General features: G+C 45.7%; 1 protein-coding gene across 2 annotated transcripts in view; it reads right to left on the bottom strand.

Annotated features, from left to right (window-relative positions):
- Nucleotides 1–11359, bottom strand: part of BEND4 (BEN domain containing 4) — a 29904-nt gene extending 18545 nt beyond the window's left edge. The window contains exons 1-2 of one of the 2 annotated variants that reach the window (XM_085223237.1): nucleotides 10843–11359; nucleotides 3565–4131 (exon numbers count right to left, since the gene is read on the bottom strand). In XM_085223237.1, the coding sequence (XP_085079363.1) occupies nucleotides 3565–4131; nucleotides 10843–11173 (898 nt within the window). In that variant the 5' untranslated portion in view covers nucleotides 11174–11359. The remainder of the gene's footprint in view (nucleotides 1–3564; nucleotides 4132–10842) is intronic. The other variant, XM_085223236.1, reaches the window with a different exon arrangement.
- Between the last annotated feature and the right edge of the window lie 3559 nt (nucleotides 11360–14918).

The following is a 14918-nucleotide window of genomic DNA, read 5'->3' as shown; positions in this document are numbered from 1 at the left end:
TTGCCTTCAGATTTCCTGAAGAGACACTTTTCCTGGCTGTCTTTCTGCACGCAATGCAAATAGCGCTCTGCAGATCTCCAGTCAGACGTGCAGGGCAGGTATTATTAGCACGCAAACTCTCAGGGATTTTGAAAGGCCCTTTCCATACGGAACGCAAAAAAAGAAAAGGTAAGTATTTCAGGAAAGGGATGAAGTGATTCATTCACAGTTATAGAACAGAAGGGTCAGGCTGGTGCTTTCATCTTGCTTATACTGCTGCTAGCATGAGCCTCAATTCCCATGCTGCAGGCACCGGGCAGTCCTCATTGCCCCCCAGGCACAGCAGGAGTTCCTGACAGGGCCAACACAAAGCCAGCACAGCACTGCTTCAGCAGCTGAGTAGCATGGTACCATTGCCTCCATACTAACTCAGCTGCCTCAATGCTACGTCAGTTGCCCTTATGGAGGAATTTCTCTGCACTCACGACCCTGCTTGGCCTGCTGGATACAAGTGTGAGATGCACTCAGGAGCAGGGAAGGAGGCTTGTGCTCCAAGATGGCTCTGAAGCAGTAGGTGGGACCAACACCATTGAGACATTTTGCTTTCAGGTAAGCCTGATGCCTCAGAAAAGAGCCAGAAATGCCTTGATCAGCTCTGGGCACTGTCCCTGCTTACATACGGAGCTGAGCATTTCAAGTTATGGGGCAATTTCTGTCAGCAGCTCTGGTAGCAGAACATGGCTAGAGCAGAACCAGAACGTGAGGCAGAAATACTCAGACAAAATCTTGAATTGCTTAAAGTCACCCAGTGGCAGCTGTGGGACTGTCAGAGAGCCCAGATCTCGGCCTGGCATGCAGCAAAGTCATACGGGACTTCGTGTGACTCTTGATGTTCACTCCAACACTTCAAGCCTATACTTATATGTCACCCAGACAGTATCAGGTGACTTGTGATTGTATTATGTTGGCTGGTGAAGTCATTCATCCTTGCACATTTATTTTAGTTTTTTCCTGCTTTCTCTGACACACCACTAACAAGGCGTTTCAGTATTGCTGGGGGGTGACAGAGACTGTGTCTCCGTAACTTTCCTCACTTTTAAAGTGAGAGGAAGGGTAACCATGATGACCCACGTGAGCACTGTTTCCTTGGGCTGGCATTAACTCTGCAACAGGTAAACTCAATGGGATTTGATTAACAAAGAGCCAAAGAGTATGAATAAAATGAATGCCAGCCAAAATGTGGAATGTGGATCCCATCAGACTAACCTGACTGCTGTTCTTTACTGAGGTTCGATTGAAAAAGTTTGGTTGAACAGATACAATATACGTGGACTCCTGAAGGGCTTTTAACTACCATGTGTTACCTGACTGCAAAAACAGCAACATACAACATCAGTAGACTATAGCACACATTCATTAAGAAACTGCTGCTGACATCTCTAGTGTTTGTCACTGGGGGAATTATCCTGAATAAATGTATTTCTAGCAAGTTTCTACAGGGACTGATAGCAGTCTCAGTAACATTCATCAGTTCTAACCAGGATCAGGAAGTTAATTAAAAAAAACCAAAAATACTATGGATAATTCAAAAATTTGTGAACCAGCAAACAGCGGGAAAAGTAGTGTATCCAAAGCAACCTGGATCATGCAGTAAATTAATACAGCCAAAGACAAAGTGGGTATGTGTAAGAAGAAATGTAGGGAGAAGCTGCCTTCTGGGAAACGAAGAGACTATTCCTCCTTCAGTCAGGCAGATATGAGCATATTGTACATATTTCCAGTGCCCAAACTTTAAAGAAATGAGCAGAGGGGAGAAAAGAGCTACAAAGAAGGATCCAATATGTGCTGGTAGCTTTAAATAGCTCTGTCTGCTTTAGGTCATCTAAAGATGAAAATTAAGCCAGCTTTCAATTTCTAAGCACCTTCATCTGGAAAAAGTACTTCGTGGTACACATCACTTGATTTAGCAGAGCAAAGCATACAAGTTTGGATGGAAGCTGATTTCAGATAGCCAAGTAGGGAATGAGGCACACACTTTTACCCATATGAGTAACTGCTGGAGTCAGTCATTGAGGAAAGAGGCAGAGCCACTTGTCTACAGATCAGCACTGGTGGCTTTCTGGGATGTTACTTCCATAAATGTTATGCTTTAATCAAAGTAAAAAAGAAAGTGGGTTCAATACAAGTCACTGACTGAAAGTTGGCAGGTCAAATTATAGATCCTAACAGAAATCCAACTGATTTCTGATCTCATGTTTCTAAAACTAAAATTCAGCAGGAGCTAAAGTTCACGCAACGCCATCACACAGTGTTTCCATGTGATGTACAAACCACTACTAAATCCAGCAAGAGCATATGAGTGACTCCAGATTTTGGGAGTGGTATGGGGAAGTATTCTAAATGTTGAGTTTCCTCTACTCTGAACAATGTTGGTTATGTGATTTGCTTGTACCACCAAGGGACCAATACATAAAGGAAAACACAATGCAAATAATTAATGATAACTGGGGAGAATCATGACAATGAAAGCTTCTTTCCTGATTGCTTTTTGGTCAGATTTTGAGACTAAGTATTCAGGATGCTGCCTTCTTCCTTTCTGCACAGTTAGCAGCTTTGGAGTATTTTCTTTCTTGCAGTCTGTGCTGAGGTATTGGTACCTTCCTGCCAGTTAGAGATCTGTTTAACGAACTTTGCATGCATCTACTCCTAGCACTGCAAAGTTTAGTAAGCAAGGCTGTACCTCCCTAGCATTCAGAGATGCGCTGGAAAAAAAAGTATGGTGTACATGTATTTTCTTCGATAACTTCTAATTGCTTTAAGTATTACTTGAGGTGCATTTTCGCTTGTCCTTCAAGTTTAAAGGATGCGGGCTTAAGATACTTTGTTCTCATCTGATCCCACTCTTCAAGTATCTCAATGCATCTTAATAGTGAGCAGTCTAAAGAGTCTAACATTTAAAGAGATATGAAAAGGTTTTCACAGACAATTCTATTGGATGAGGTTATTCTGTCTGCTTTCTTTCCTCCAGTGTTGCACTGAAGAAGTTGCTAAGTCTTTTGTTCCCTGGGTTTTATTGGAAGGTGAATGGGGGGAGATATATCTATACCTCTCACAGAACTAAGAGCCACTTAAGAGATACTGTTCAATACAAAAGCTGAACTCATTTTGTTAAAGGTAAGGATAAAACTTTGAATAGCTTCATTAAGTAACCAAATCAGGAGCCCCCAAGGGGAATTAGATCCATAAGCTGCAACATTACTTAGAGAACAACACAGGCAATTAGGTATAAAAGCATATATTTGAAATTACCATGATAAACCACCTGATGCTTGGAATTTGGAATTACAAGCATATCCCATCCTGAACACTGCTCATCAGTCTAGAATTCACAGTTCACACGAATAAGTAACAGCAGATATTTTTCAGTGGGCATAGCTATAGGAATTTAGGATAGAGACAAATGCCAGTGTTTTATAACTATGACTGCAAACTTAAAAAAAAAAACCAACTAGAATGTAAAACAGTTTATCACCTCAACTACTTCTATCACTAACTGAAAATATTATATAGTAGGGGATTGTTTACCTGGAATGCTCTCCAGTTTTCTACGAAGCTCCTCATTTTCTTGTTGCAATGAAATTACCTCCTGTTCAAGCTCTTGACATCGAGGGCAGTAACCTTCCTCTTCCTCCTCCTCTTCCTCCTCCGGAAGCGTAGAAGATGATGGGTGACCATGAGATTCAGAAGTTGCTGGAGATGTCCATCCACCTAAAGTGTGTACTGGAGAGGTTGAAAGTGGATCCACATCTGCCAAATGGCTAAAATCATTTACTGATGAGGTGTTCTGAGAAGGGAAGCTCCCAGAAAGCAAATAGTTCTGAAGCGAATCAGTAAAAACTCTCAGAAAGGCTGAGGTTTGTTGTTTCTTTTGCATATACTGCATCTCTATGTCTAAAATGTCTGACGTCTGACTATGGACCATTTTTCCAAGCTGACATTGCTCTTGTCTTTCACTATAATTTGGGTTTTCCTGCTTTATACAAGAAATCATTGACTGAGAGTGATTGTTGTCCAGTAGTTTTCCACCACAATTTAAAAGACTTAGAACCCGGCTGCATTGTTGGGCAAAGGCATCCAGAATCATTCGACTCTCTGAAACAAAAAAAAAAGATGAATCACAACAACCTAACGCAAAAAGTTATGCCAGGCAGCAGCAGCTAGATGAATGTATGCAACCATTTACAGTAGCAGGCATTTTATTTCTGAACATATTAAAATTATGGCTTCTGCTTTAATACTTCTGCAACACTGCGATTTAAAACAATCCTGACTTTGCTTCTATTTTGAGAGTGCCCTTGTGCCCTTGCTGTTAACCAGAAAAGCACTGTGATGATAGTCAGTGCTTAGTGCCATGTTCTTTCAGAGAGATTAAGACAGAGAAATGGGGAAAAAATACAAATTCCATTCAATTTGCCACAATAAAAGTTCACGGGAGTATTTCTTTTGAAGCAGATTTCAAGCAGTAGTGAGCATTGCCTGTACCTATCTGAAGGACTTTGTGCTACACCTTCCTCCTATTCCCTGCTCCTCTCCAACAAGGCTTCCAAGCTTCAGTTTTTCTCCCCTTCACTTTTGCCGCACTTACCTGACATTGGGCATAGGCCACTTGATGAGACCCACTCCAATTACATGGTCTTTAATGGCTCCTTTTGTTTTAGCTTCCAAGGAGGTCCAGAAAAGATTCGGGAGCAATGCTTTCTGTTGTGACTGCCCACAAAGTTGTGGCCATGCTGCTATCTCACAGCAGATAAAAAGGGCTGAGCAGTTTCTGGAAGCAAGGAAGCATGCCAGGCCACAAACACCTGGACCTGCCTCTAATGATAGGAGGAGCAAAATACACCACTACAGGATGGCTTATTTCTGCAGGATCTGTGTGTGCAAAGTCAAGCAGCTATAACAGTGCCTGCACTAAATGCAAATGGCCAATGTGTTTGGCTCTGATTTATGGTATGACCTGCTACTTTCCCTGATATCAGTGTCTTTAAAAAAATTATTTACAGCTTATAGCCGAGTTCCTCTAGGCATCTGAAAGATGTAACTAACATTTTGCAGGAAATAAAAAAAGTGGTAGATTTAAGCACTGCCAAATTTGGAGAGCTCTTCTCAGACAGGCTTGACTTTTAGTAAGTGACAAACGCATTCACTTTTGAAAAGGCAACCTGCTACAGATGTATGGAACTAAGCACCCCAAACCTTCACTTAACTTAACCTCGTCACTAGAGATGAAAACCACAGCCTCGTCATGCTGATAACATGTAAAGACCAGAAACTTCGGGAATTCAGTTCTTTAAGAGATGGTACTTTTCACAGTACTTCTCCATGACCCTGGAGTTTTGTTTGCTGGTGGAAAATTACATCATCCTGAGGTTAGAACTGCTATCCTGCAGAATATCTGAAATGACACTAATTTGGAATTTTACCATCCTCCAGCCGTCAATAAGGAAGAAAGAACTAAGGCAGCATACAAATGGAGTAGACCTCACTGACACACAACCCAAGGGTGTCATCTCCTGAGGACTCACAGGTAAGAAGAGAAGCATGAGGAAGACAGAAGGGAACATACAGTGCAGTGTTCTGAGATGGCTGGGAACAAGACGAGAGCATATCAGCACGTGAAGAACAGGGGGCTCTGAGACAGCTCTGAGCAGCCCCACAATCTGTACCAGCAACTCACATCACACCCTCACTTTGAGTTCTGACCAAGCAGGACAGATCCCTCCGACACATCTTTCTGTCGTCAAAAATGCTTGGGTGCTTGGTAGCCTCTATACCCACTGTCACTTCCAAAAGCAAGGAGTCCTGGTGACACTGCAGCTTTCTAACTGGTACCTACAGACAAGAAAGGAAATCGTGAAACTAAAATACCACTAACACTCTCAACTTGTGCTTTCTTTGCCTTATGTCTTTACTTCACATATTTTCCCTTTAAAAATACGAGAGGATATTGATTGGAACTTTGCAATCCTTCTACAGAGCAGTTTTTCATTCATTTTAATCCTATAATCCGATTCCAGACCTGAAGTCATATTTACTGTTTGTATTTTAATCATTATGGTCCCTGTTGACAAAACAGTTACTCAGTTTTTTTGCATATCTTTCTTGCAAGGGGACGAAAAATGAATGAAACAACTGAAAAGGGATTAGATTTGCATAGGAGACGCTATTCCAGTATTATGGCTTCTGCTAAAACACGGCCAGGAGTAACCTGCCATTTCAAATACCAGTTCTGAAGAACACTTTAATAAATACTGCCATCAGTAAAGATAAAATTAGTGATTAGTTTTGTTGTAAAAATGAATGCGTTAACGCATTCACTGTGATAATGGCTTAAAACGTAGCTGAAATTTCATACAGAAATGACAGCATTGATTTAATCTTCAGTTCAGTATCAGATCTACTACAAAGACACAATAACAGCAATTACAGTCTTTTTTCTTAGCTTTAACCCATACCCAAGGATGTAAAAAATGAAAGCTGTAATGGTGAGGCTATTACAAAACGTGAGCACAAGGATTTGCAAATGCCTTCTGCCAGTGCCACTGGGCAGTGACAGTGAGAGATGCCCTCAGCACACAACCCTGGCTCCATGTTGAACCACGTACCACTGCAAAGTACACCACTAATACTACGTGTACCCACAGTCTGAACAACCCTGAGTGAGAATGGCAACTACAGTTATTCCTTGTGATGGAAAGAAAAATAAAAACAAATGCTGCCTATTTAGCATTTATTACAGAGCTTGGTATTCCAGCTTTTGCAGGGTGACTGTAATTAGAAACGCAAGCAGCGTGCAATGTCTAATCAGTAATAAATGACAAAAAAATTGTTTTTATGTGAATACTACCGGATAATCACAGATCTATGATTCTTAATTGATTTAATGTAACGTATGTATTTTCTAAGAAAGAAGGATTCTGCTGAAATGACTGCACCAGACTGAAATAAACTACTTACTGAAACTGTATTGTGACACTCCTCTTCCTTATTACGATGCTCACCAACCATGTAATTCTAATGTGTCAGACCCTGCAGTCTTCAGTCTCACAGAACTTCTATTGACTTCAGCTCCACTTCTGCCTGGAGGTGGACTTGCCACATTAGGCCCATAAAGTGCTAACAGGAGATGATTAACTCACCAGAAGTGTAAGCAGTTCTAAATGGACTATTTCTCTGAGAATGCAAGCAGCCAGCTGACAACAATACACGTGGCAAATGAGGGACCAACTCCCAGATACAGTTCTTCATTTTCACCTCTTTTTCTCATTGATACTATTTTTTTTTTAATTATTATTTTTTTATATATTTTTTTTTTTGTCTCTGCAGCTGCCAGACTGAAGACAAGGGTTTAGTAAGAGCAATCGCATGAAACTCAACCTGATGACCTATGGCAATGCATTAGAAAAGCTGTCTGGAAAGGCTGGTGGGTACTACATCAGATTTTTCTACACCTGAGGATCTTTTCAATTCTTAAACCAGACAGCTTTATTAATAGGACACTGTCCTGGATCTCAACAAATCCGTATTCAATTGTTGGCTTTTCCATGGTTTCCTCTGTGACGTCAGGTGGATGGTATAAAAAGATGTCTTTACTGAGCTACTGAGAGGGGCCAAATGCCACACATTCTCCCCGTGGGGAATGTACCCATTCATATTTGATCTTCAATAAGATTTGAAGTTTCGGTTTCAATAATCTCACTCTTCACTTTGCAGTGTTTCAGATTTTTATCTCTTGATTTGTTGAATAACTGTATTCTATTACTTAAGGTCCTGGGGTAGCAGCTCTGTATCCCCAAATGGCTTTGTCCTTGTATACAAATCTTTTCATCACATGTTTAGACAAGAACATGGCTGCAAATGCCTGAGTAGAAACTGGGAGCATGTGACACCCTGACCAAGGGATGCTTTTGTGAGCATTTTACATGAAGATCACTGAGACACTCCAGCACAACTGATCTATCCACTCCACATAAGTATTTCCAACTTCTTGCTTAAGGCCAAATTGATGCTCTTCACCTTCTCTATTCAAATATATACATATATAATTACATACATAGCCTGGACACGATAGAAATTGCTTAATTAGTCTTGTTAAGCATGCCAGGTCTTTAGCACTGAACTACTGCCTCTATGACAGCTCTGCTTGTCTTGCTTTCCACTTACACACTTCTTAAATTTCAAGGCACATTGTAAGGTCTACATCATGCTTTCCTATGGAAAAAAAGTTTCTTTTGGAGCCCATCATGCTGTTCAATGCAAACAATAATAAAAATAAAAAATACACATTGTTTCCATACCAAGAAAATATTCCAAATACTAAACTAATAAAGAATTGACACTCCAAAGGAGAAAACAAGTGTCTGCCCACATTTTGAATGTACCAGTGTGGCTTATACTGCAGCAGTAATAGCAAGCACCGCTCACCTGAGAAAAGGGGAGGTTTGTGTTTGCAGCACAGCTTCCCATTTCTCACAGTAAGACGACATTTCTCAAGCTGAAGCCTTCCCTGAAAGGTGGGGTCCCAAGCTGGACCTTCCCTCGCAATGAGACAGGGTGGAGAACACCTGCTCTGCTCTTCATCCTTCCCACAGCTCTCTCCCTGTTGCTGTTTTGGAGCCCAGGCCAGGGCAGTCTCTTAGTCCTGGCAGGAGCTCTGAACACTGGCACATGCTTGAAAACATGGAGGCATCCTTACTCTTCCCCTTTGGCTGTGTTATAGGTGCCCACTCTCAAAACGAGACTTGGTGCTCTGAATCTATAAATGCCAGAAACATCGTGCCTAAAGATTAAGAACCAGCTGTATCAAGTGTTTAAGCTGCCAGACCAGACTAAGACATACCAGGAATGACACTTTACCAGTCAGTTTACATTCTGTTGCCTACACATATGAAATGCCAACAGAAAGCAGGAAACCCCTGAAACAGGTGTTGCTGTAGAACTGCAGCTCTCTCCCAGTTCATTCCAGTAAGCACCTGCAAAACACTGCAGATAACCTAAGGGGGAAAATCCTGGAAGCCAGGGTAAGGACTGCCTGCCCTCTGCAGAATAACAGCACACAGCTCAGATTGTGGTGACAACTCACACAGAACTCCTCTCCTACACACTGTGGCATGTTTGCTTTCTCCTATTTTGTCTGTTCTACTTGGTAGCAGCCTCAGCTGTGAGAAAGGTATGTTGGGATCAGGAAGTGTGCCTGACGTGCAGGTGATGAGGTCTGCAAAGCACAAGCAGCCACTCCTCGGTCATCCTCTCTTGCATAGACCCAGCTCAGTGACAAACTCTGGAGCTCGCTCAGGCTCCTGGTTCCTACAGCCACAGAGGCAGGAGGAAGTCCAAACTTCTGCTCACCAAAGCCCAGAGAGCTCTGCTGCAAATATGGCCTCATCTGTCACCTACCAGGCAGCCGAATGTCTTCGTGGCGTGATCTGCTTCTGTGAAGAAATGCAGGTGTCACATTTATCAGCAGTGTTTTGATTGAGGGCCACAAATATGCTGAAATAACAGCATTTGGGCATCTAAATAACAGGAAGTTTCAAGAAAAAAAATCCAACATGACCTTCGGCCACGGATTACAGGACCATGCGTCAAAGCAGAGAATTTTCATACTCATCTATTAAACTTTTTTTGGTAAAGTACGTGAATTATTTGTTACAAGAGGTGATAAATCCATCCCACGTGTGGCAGCTTCGGAGTGAAACACAGGCCTTAACACACAGCCATATATTCTATTAACCAGCACATCTCCCTGTTCGGTAAAGAAATGTCATCGCATTCGTTACAAAGGCAAACAGCAACATAGCAAAACAGGATCCAATTTTTCTAAATAAATAAATCAATGATGTGTCAAAAATTAACAGATGAGTTAATATACCCGATGTTATCAAAACCAGATGGTGCTTCATAATATTCATCCTGTTCAGTCAAACCCTGAATGTATTCTGGACCATCAGTATATAAAATAGGATGCTGCTATTTGTGATGGCAAACAAAAGCAATCATGCCTGCCAAGCACATACTATAACAGGCAGCATTTCAGCTCTGCTAGACAGAAAGTAATTAGAATGCTTTTAATGTCCAAAAGAATGATGCTGATAGGCTGCCACAGATGTGTAGATTTATGAATATTTATATGGCGGTTTATAGCTGACACTTTTATCAGTTGAAGAAGATAAAATATCTGCCTGACTCAAAAGCTTGACAGTCAGGTTAATAAAATCTCATTAAAGAGAATGACCTATGCAATTATATAGGATTTATTGTAATTCATTTTTGATTGTACTCTGCTTAAAGATGCAATTTCCCATTTCCTGATGCCAAATTTAGGTTGCATATCAAGATCTACGTGGTTTTTAACTCCGAGCCATCGCCAGAAGAAAGATACGCGTTCAGCATCTCGCTATCTTACACCTCGCAGGAAAAAATATTAGATATTTTCATCTCCGTTCCAAACGGCGCTCCGCGAAAGCGGCGCGGGGAAGCGGCCCATCTATTGCCCCCGTTACGCCCCCACCCCGTTCCCAGCCGGCAGCCCAAAGCGGCGGACGGCCGCGGGCTCGGGGGGGCGCCGGCCCCGCCGAGCCGGAGCGGCTCCGGGAGAACCCCGACGGGAAGCGCCGAGCCGCGCCGCCCTCTCCGCAGCCCTCGCCCCGCGGCCGCCCCCACCCCCGGCGGTGCCGGCCCGCTCCGCCCGCAACTTTCCCGGGAGCGCCGGGACGCGGAGGGCGGCCCACCCCGCGGGGCCCCGCGCCTCCGCCCCGCCGCGAAGTGCCCCGCGAAGTTGCGCGGGGAGGCGCGGAGTTGCGGTACCTGCGCTCAGCTCCGCGCCGCCGCCCGCGGGGCAGGGGCCGTAGCGGCCCGAGGAGCTGGGGGCCGGCGGCGGCGGGCGGGGGTGGCCCTGGGCGGCGGCGGGGCGGGCGGGGAAGGGGCCGTGCGCGTAGGGCAGCGGCTCGGCGGCGGGCGGGAAGGGCTGCCCCGCCGCGCGCCCGCGGGGCACCTCCACCATGCCGGCTCTCTCGTAGCGCTTGGCCAGCGCCGCCCGCTTGCCGGGGAAGGTCTTGAGGACGCTGTAGGGACCCCGCTGCTTGTAGATTTTGGGGGTGCTGGGCCCCTCCTCCGCCGGCTGCATCTCCTCCTCCATCCTCCGCTTCCTCCTCCCCCGGCCCGGCGCGGCCCCGCTCCGGGGCTGTGGCCGCCGCCGCCGCGGCTCGTCTCTGTGGCACGGCGGAGCCCCGGCGCGGCGGGGCGCCGGCCTGATTGACAGGCGGCCGCGCCAATGCCTGGAGGGAGACGGGCGGCGACCGCCGAGTGTTTGGGGTAATCTCTGCTAATGGCAACGGGGCGGGGAGGCGGGCCCTGGCGGGGCCGCCGCCGCCCCGCTCGCCGCCGGCGGGGGCAGGTGAGCCGCGGGAGCCGAGCGGCGGCGCGGAGCGCCCTCCCGGCACGGCGCGGCCCCGCGGAGCCGCCGCCAAACTTTGGCGCCCTCGGGCTGGGCGCCCGCCTGCCCGCTGCGGGGCGGCGCGGGGATAAAAGTGTTGGGAGTGCGGGACCCGTCAGAGTTGATTAGGAAGCAGAGGACATTTTCTTTCTCATTATGCAAAAAGCGCTTCGTGGCGAAATAAAAAGCGGGTCCGCCGTAATTCATGCGTGTCAGATTTCCATGAATCTGGGAGATTAATCGCGTTTAGCGTGATTTGCACCGTGCCCTCCCCGCCACCCGAACCCGTCTGTTCGGTGCAAAGTGCTGCACCGAGCTGCGCCCGTCCCTCTGCCCGCCCGGAGCCTTCCAGGGCAGTTCGGAAATAATGAAATGCCGCTGAGAGACAGCTTGAGAATGAGATGCCATCGAGAGACGTCTCTGAGAAATGGAGGAGATCTGGGGAGATGGAGACAGCTGAAGCTGAGTGATACGTTGGAGAAAAATAAACGATAACAAACCGCTCGCTCTCCCCATTCTTTTCAGCGAGGCAATTTGATATTTTGCATTAACATTTCCCTTCTCCTGTCCCACTTCTCCCCTGCTTTTGCTGCTGTAATTTATCAGGATTACAATAAGCCCTCTGGCTTTGGGAAGCAAAATTACAGAACACCTTAGTTCTATTTAAGTCGTGGCGGTGGGAAATCATCCTTCTGCCATCGCGGGGTTCGGCTGCGTGCTGCGGTCATCGCTCTCTGCTCCTGTGGTGTTTGTTCAGCGGAGCCGCGCTCGCTGGGAAGGGCAGCAGCCTCTCTCTGTGTGACCGACCCCGGGCTCACGGCCCCCTCCTGCGGCATTCTGTGGGCCGGGTCCCGTTCCCCGCGGGGCACATGGGAGCAGGGCGGCTCCGGGTTCTGATTTTTTGACTAGTCGGGTAAATCGATTTCTTGTAGCAGCCAAAAGCCTCTAAATAAAGGCTAGTGTAATAGAAATCGCTGTTTTACTTAAGAAAATCAATCGTAAGTCTTTGTTTTCCAGCCGACTCCTTGATCGCCTGCGCTTTAAAGAAAATATTGTACTGTAATGCAAAAGAGAGAATGGAAATAACCAGGAGAGGAACTGTGCTTCCACTTGGAAATGAGACATTGAGGGGATGAGCTTCAATACCTGGCATTGGCCACTGCTGTAGGAGACCCCACTACATTGAAATAAACAGCTCCAAGTTAACTGCTCAGGTATCAGCTGCAATTCTGGGAGCTCACTGTTGCTTGGCACTGCCCCTGCTCCTAGTGGAAGGAAACAACCCTGTCTTCGATGGGCCTCCTGCAAGCAGGGAGAGAAGCAGGGCAGTGTGCTCTTTCCTCCTGCTAGGATGCCTGTAGCCCCCCACCCGCTTTAATTCAGGGCTGGAGCCACATGGACACGAAGGGAGAAGGCCATGTGGGGATAACAAGGTGTGAAGACTCCTGCAGCTGAGCCAAACCTTGTGGGGTACCCCTTGTTGGGGAACAGAGCTTTCCTCAAAGCTCTGAACAGGCACGTGGGCACTCTGCAAGTGGGCTGATGTTATTTTACCCATTTATTTCTGTATTGTAGTCCCATTTCAGCTGCACACTGGATTAAAACAACACATTGCCCTCACCTTGATCATCCTCCAAAATAGCCTTAGCTGATACCAGCAGCTTGTTTTGAGAAAGTTAACACCTTTGTTTCCCTCCCCATCCCCTGAGTGAAAGAATTCCCCTTAACATCTAATCTAAATCTCATCTCTTTTAGTTTAAAGCCATTTCCCCTTGTCCTGTCACAATCACACTGTGTAAAAAGTCAGTCTCCCTTCTGCTTATAAGCTCCATTTAGGAGCTGGAAGGCTGCAATGAGATGTCCCCAGAGCTTTCTCTCCTCCAGTCTGAACATCCCCATCACTCTCAGCCTAGGAGAAGTGCCCTCTTATGATCTTCTTGGCCCTCCTCTGGACACTCTTAGACGGAACAGCTGCCTGGAGAAGCTGTAGATGCCCTGTCCTGGAGGCTTTCAAGGCCAGGTTAGATGGGGCCCTGGGCAGCCTCATCTAGTGGGTGGCAGCCCTGCTTATGGCAGGGGGTTGGAACTGATGGGCTGTAAGGTCCCTTCCAATTCAAGCCATTCTATGATTCCCTCAGGCTGTGCTATGCTTGGGGTTCGATCCTGACATGATGGTTGCATCTTTCCCTATCTGCTTACTGGTGTGAATTTCCATTTTTAGGGGTTTGAGACCTGTAACGGGATTATTGCAGAGTACTCTGAGTGAGTGGAGAAAGGATGGGAAGTAGCTGGCCCTCAAGAAATAATAAAAAAAAGCTAATCAAAACAAAGACAAAGGATGCAATGAAAAATAAGAAACCCGGTGTTGCTGCAGAAAATGCTCTCCTGCTCCTAGAAATCACTGCGAAGAGAATATTTGTCAGTATATAGAAAAATACCCCATCCAGACACAGGCCATCAATCACTGGGCATGCCTGTGTGAAGGTATTGCGAGGTGCTCAAAGAACAGAAGCGTGATCCATCTCTATCTGCCGAGCAGGGCTAAATCTCATGCCGCTTATTCGTGGGAGCCGCGCTTCAGTGCTGGAGTGAGCCTGCAGGATTTGGCCATGAGCTGCCAATATCGCTCTGTGCACTTGGAGTGCACGATGAGAGCTGAGATTGGCAACTCTCCCCTGTAATCTAAAGCACTCTGCAAGCAGGCTGGCCGTAATTTGCTGCCCTAAACATTTAACCCTAGCTAGTTAATTTAAGCTTAGCTCAGTTGCTCATGTTTATGGATAAAGAAACAAAAGAGAGAGCATCAAAAGGAAAAAATGACTGTGGAATTCAATATTTCAGCAGCTGTTGATAGGTAAATGTTATTGAAGTGTGGCATTCAAAACCGAAGGCCTGCATTTATGATAATGAGCCTAACAAGGAAATGAGATTGACACAGCAATTCTCTGTTTTTGTTGTCCCCTGAGGTTAGAGATTATGCAGTGCGTGGTTCTGTTTTTAGCCTCTTTGGTGATTCCAGCTGTGAGAGACAGCACTGTGCACATTTGTCAAGGTTGTGCTTCAGTTGGGTGACTCGGGAGCTTGAGGGGAACATGGACTGCTGGCCTCACCTCACCTCGAGCCCACATCCCATATGAAGAGCCAGCAGCCCCTCCATGGGCCGGCCATCCCCCGTCTCCTGTTAGGCTTGCTCAGTCCTTTGTGAAATGCTTTGAAATAATTGAAATATATCTATTACTGCGACATTGTGTTTTGAGAATTACTGGAATGTTTCCCAATGACATTAATTGGTTTAAAAATATTTTTCTTTTTCTAATTAGTGCAAGATTGATGAGCGGTGGAAAGGGCATTTATACAGGCAGACACATATTTCCATGCTACATTCGTGTCTTAATAAAATGGTAGCTAACTGGATTCTAGTGCTGAGTAAATATTGGCGAGACAGAAA

Source organism: Meleagris gallopavo, chromosome 4 (genome assembly GCF_905368555.1).
Source record: "Meleagris gallopavo chromosome 4, MGAL_WU_HG_1.1, whole genome shotgun sequence".
Classification (NCBI taxonomy): domain Eukaryota; kingdom Metazoa; phylum Chordata; class Aves; order Galliformes; family Phasianidae; genus Meleagris; species Meleagris gallopavo.
This window is presented reverse-complemented; position numbering and strand designations above follow the sequence as displayed.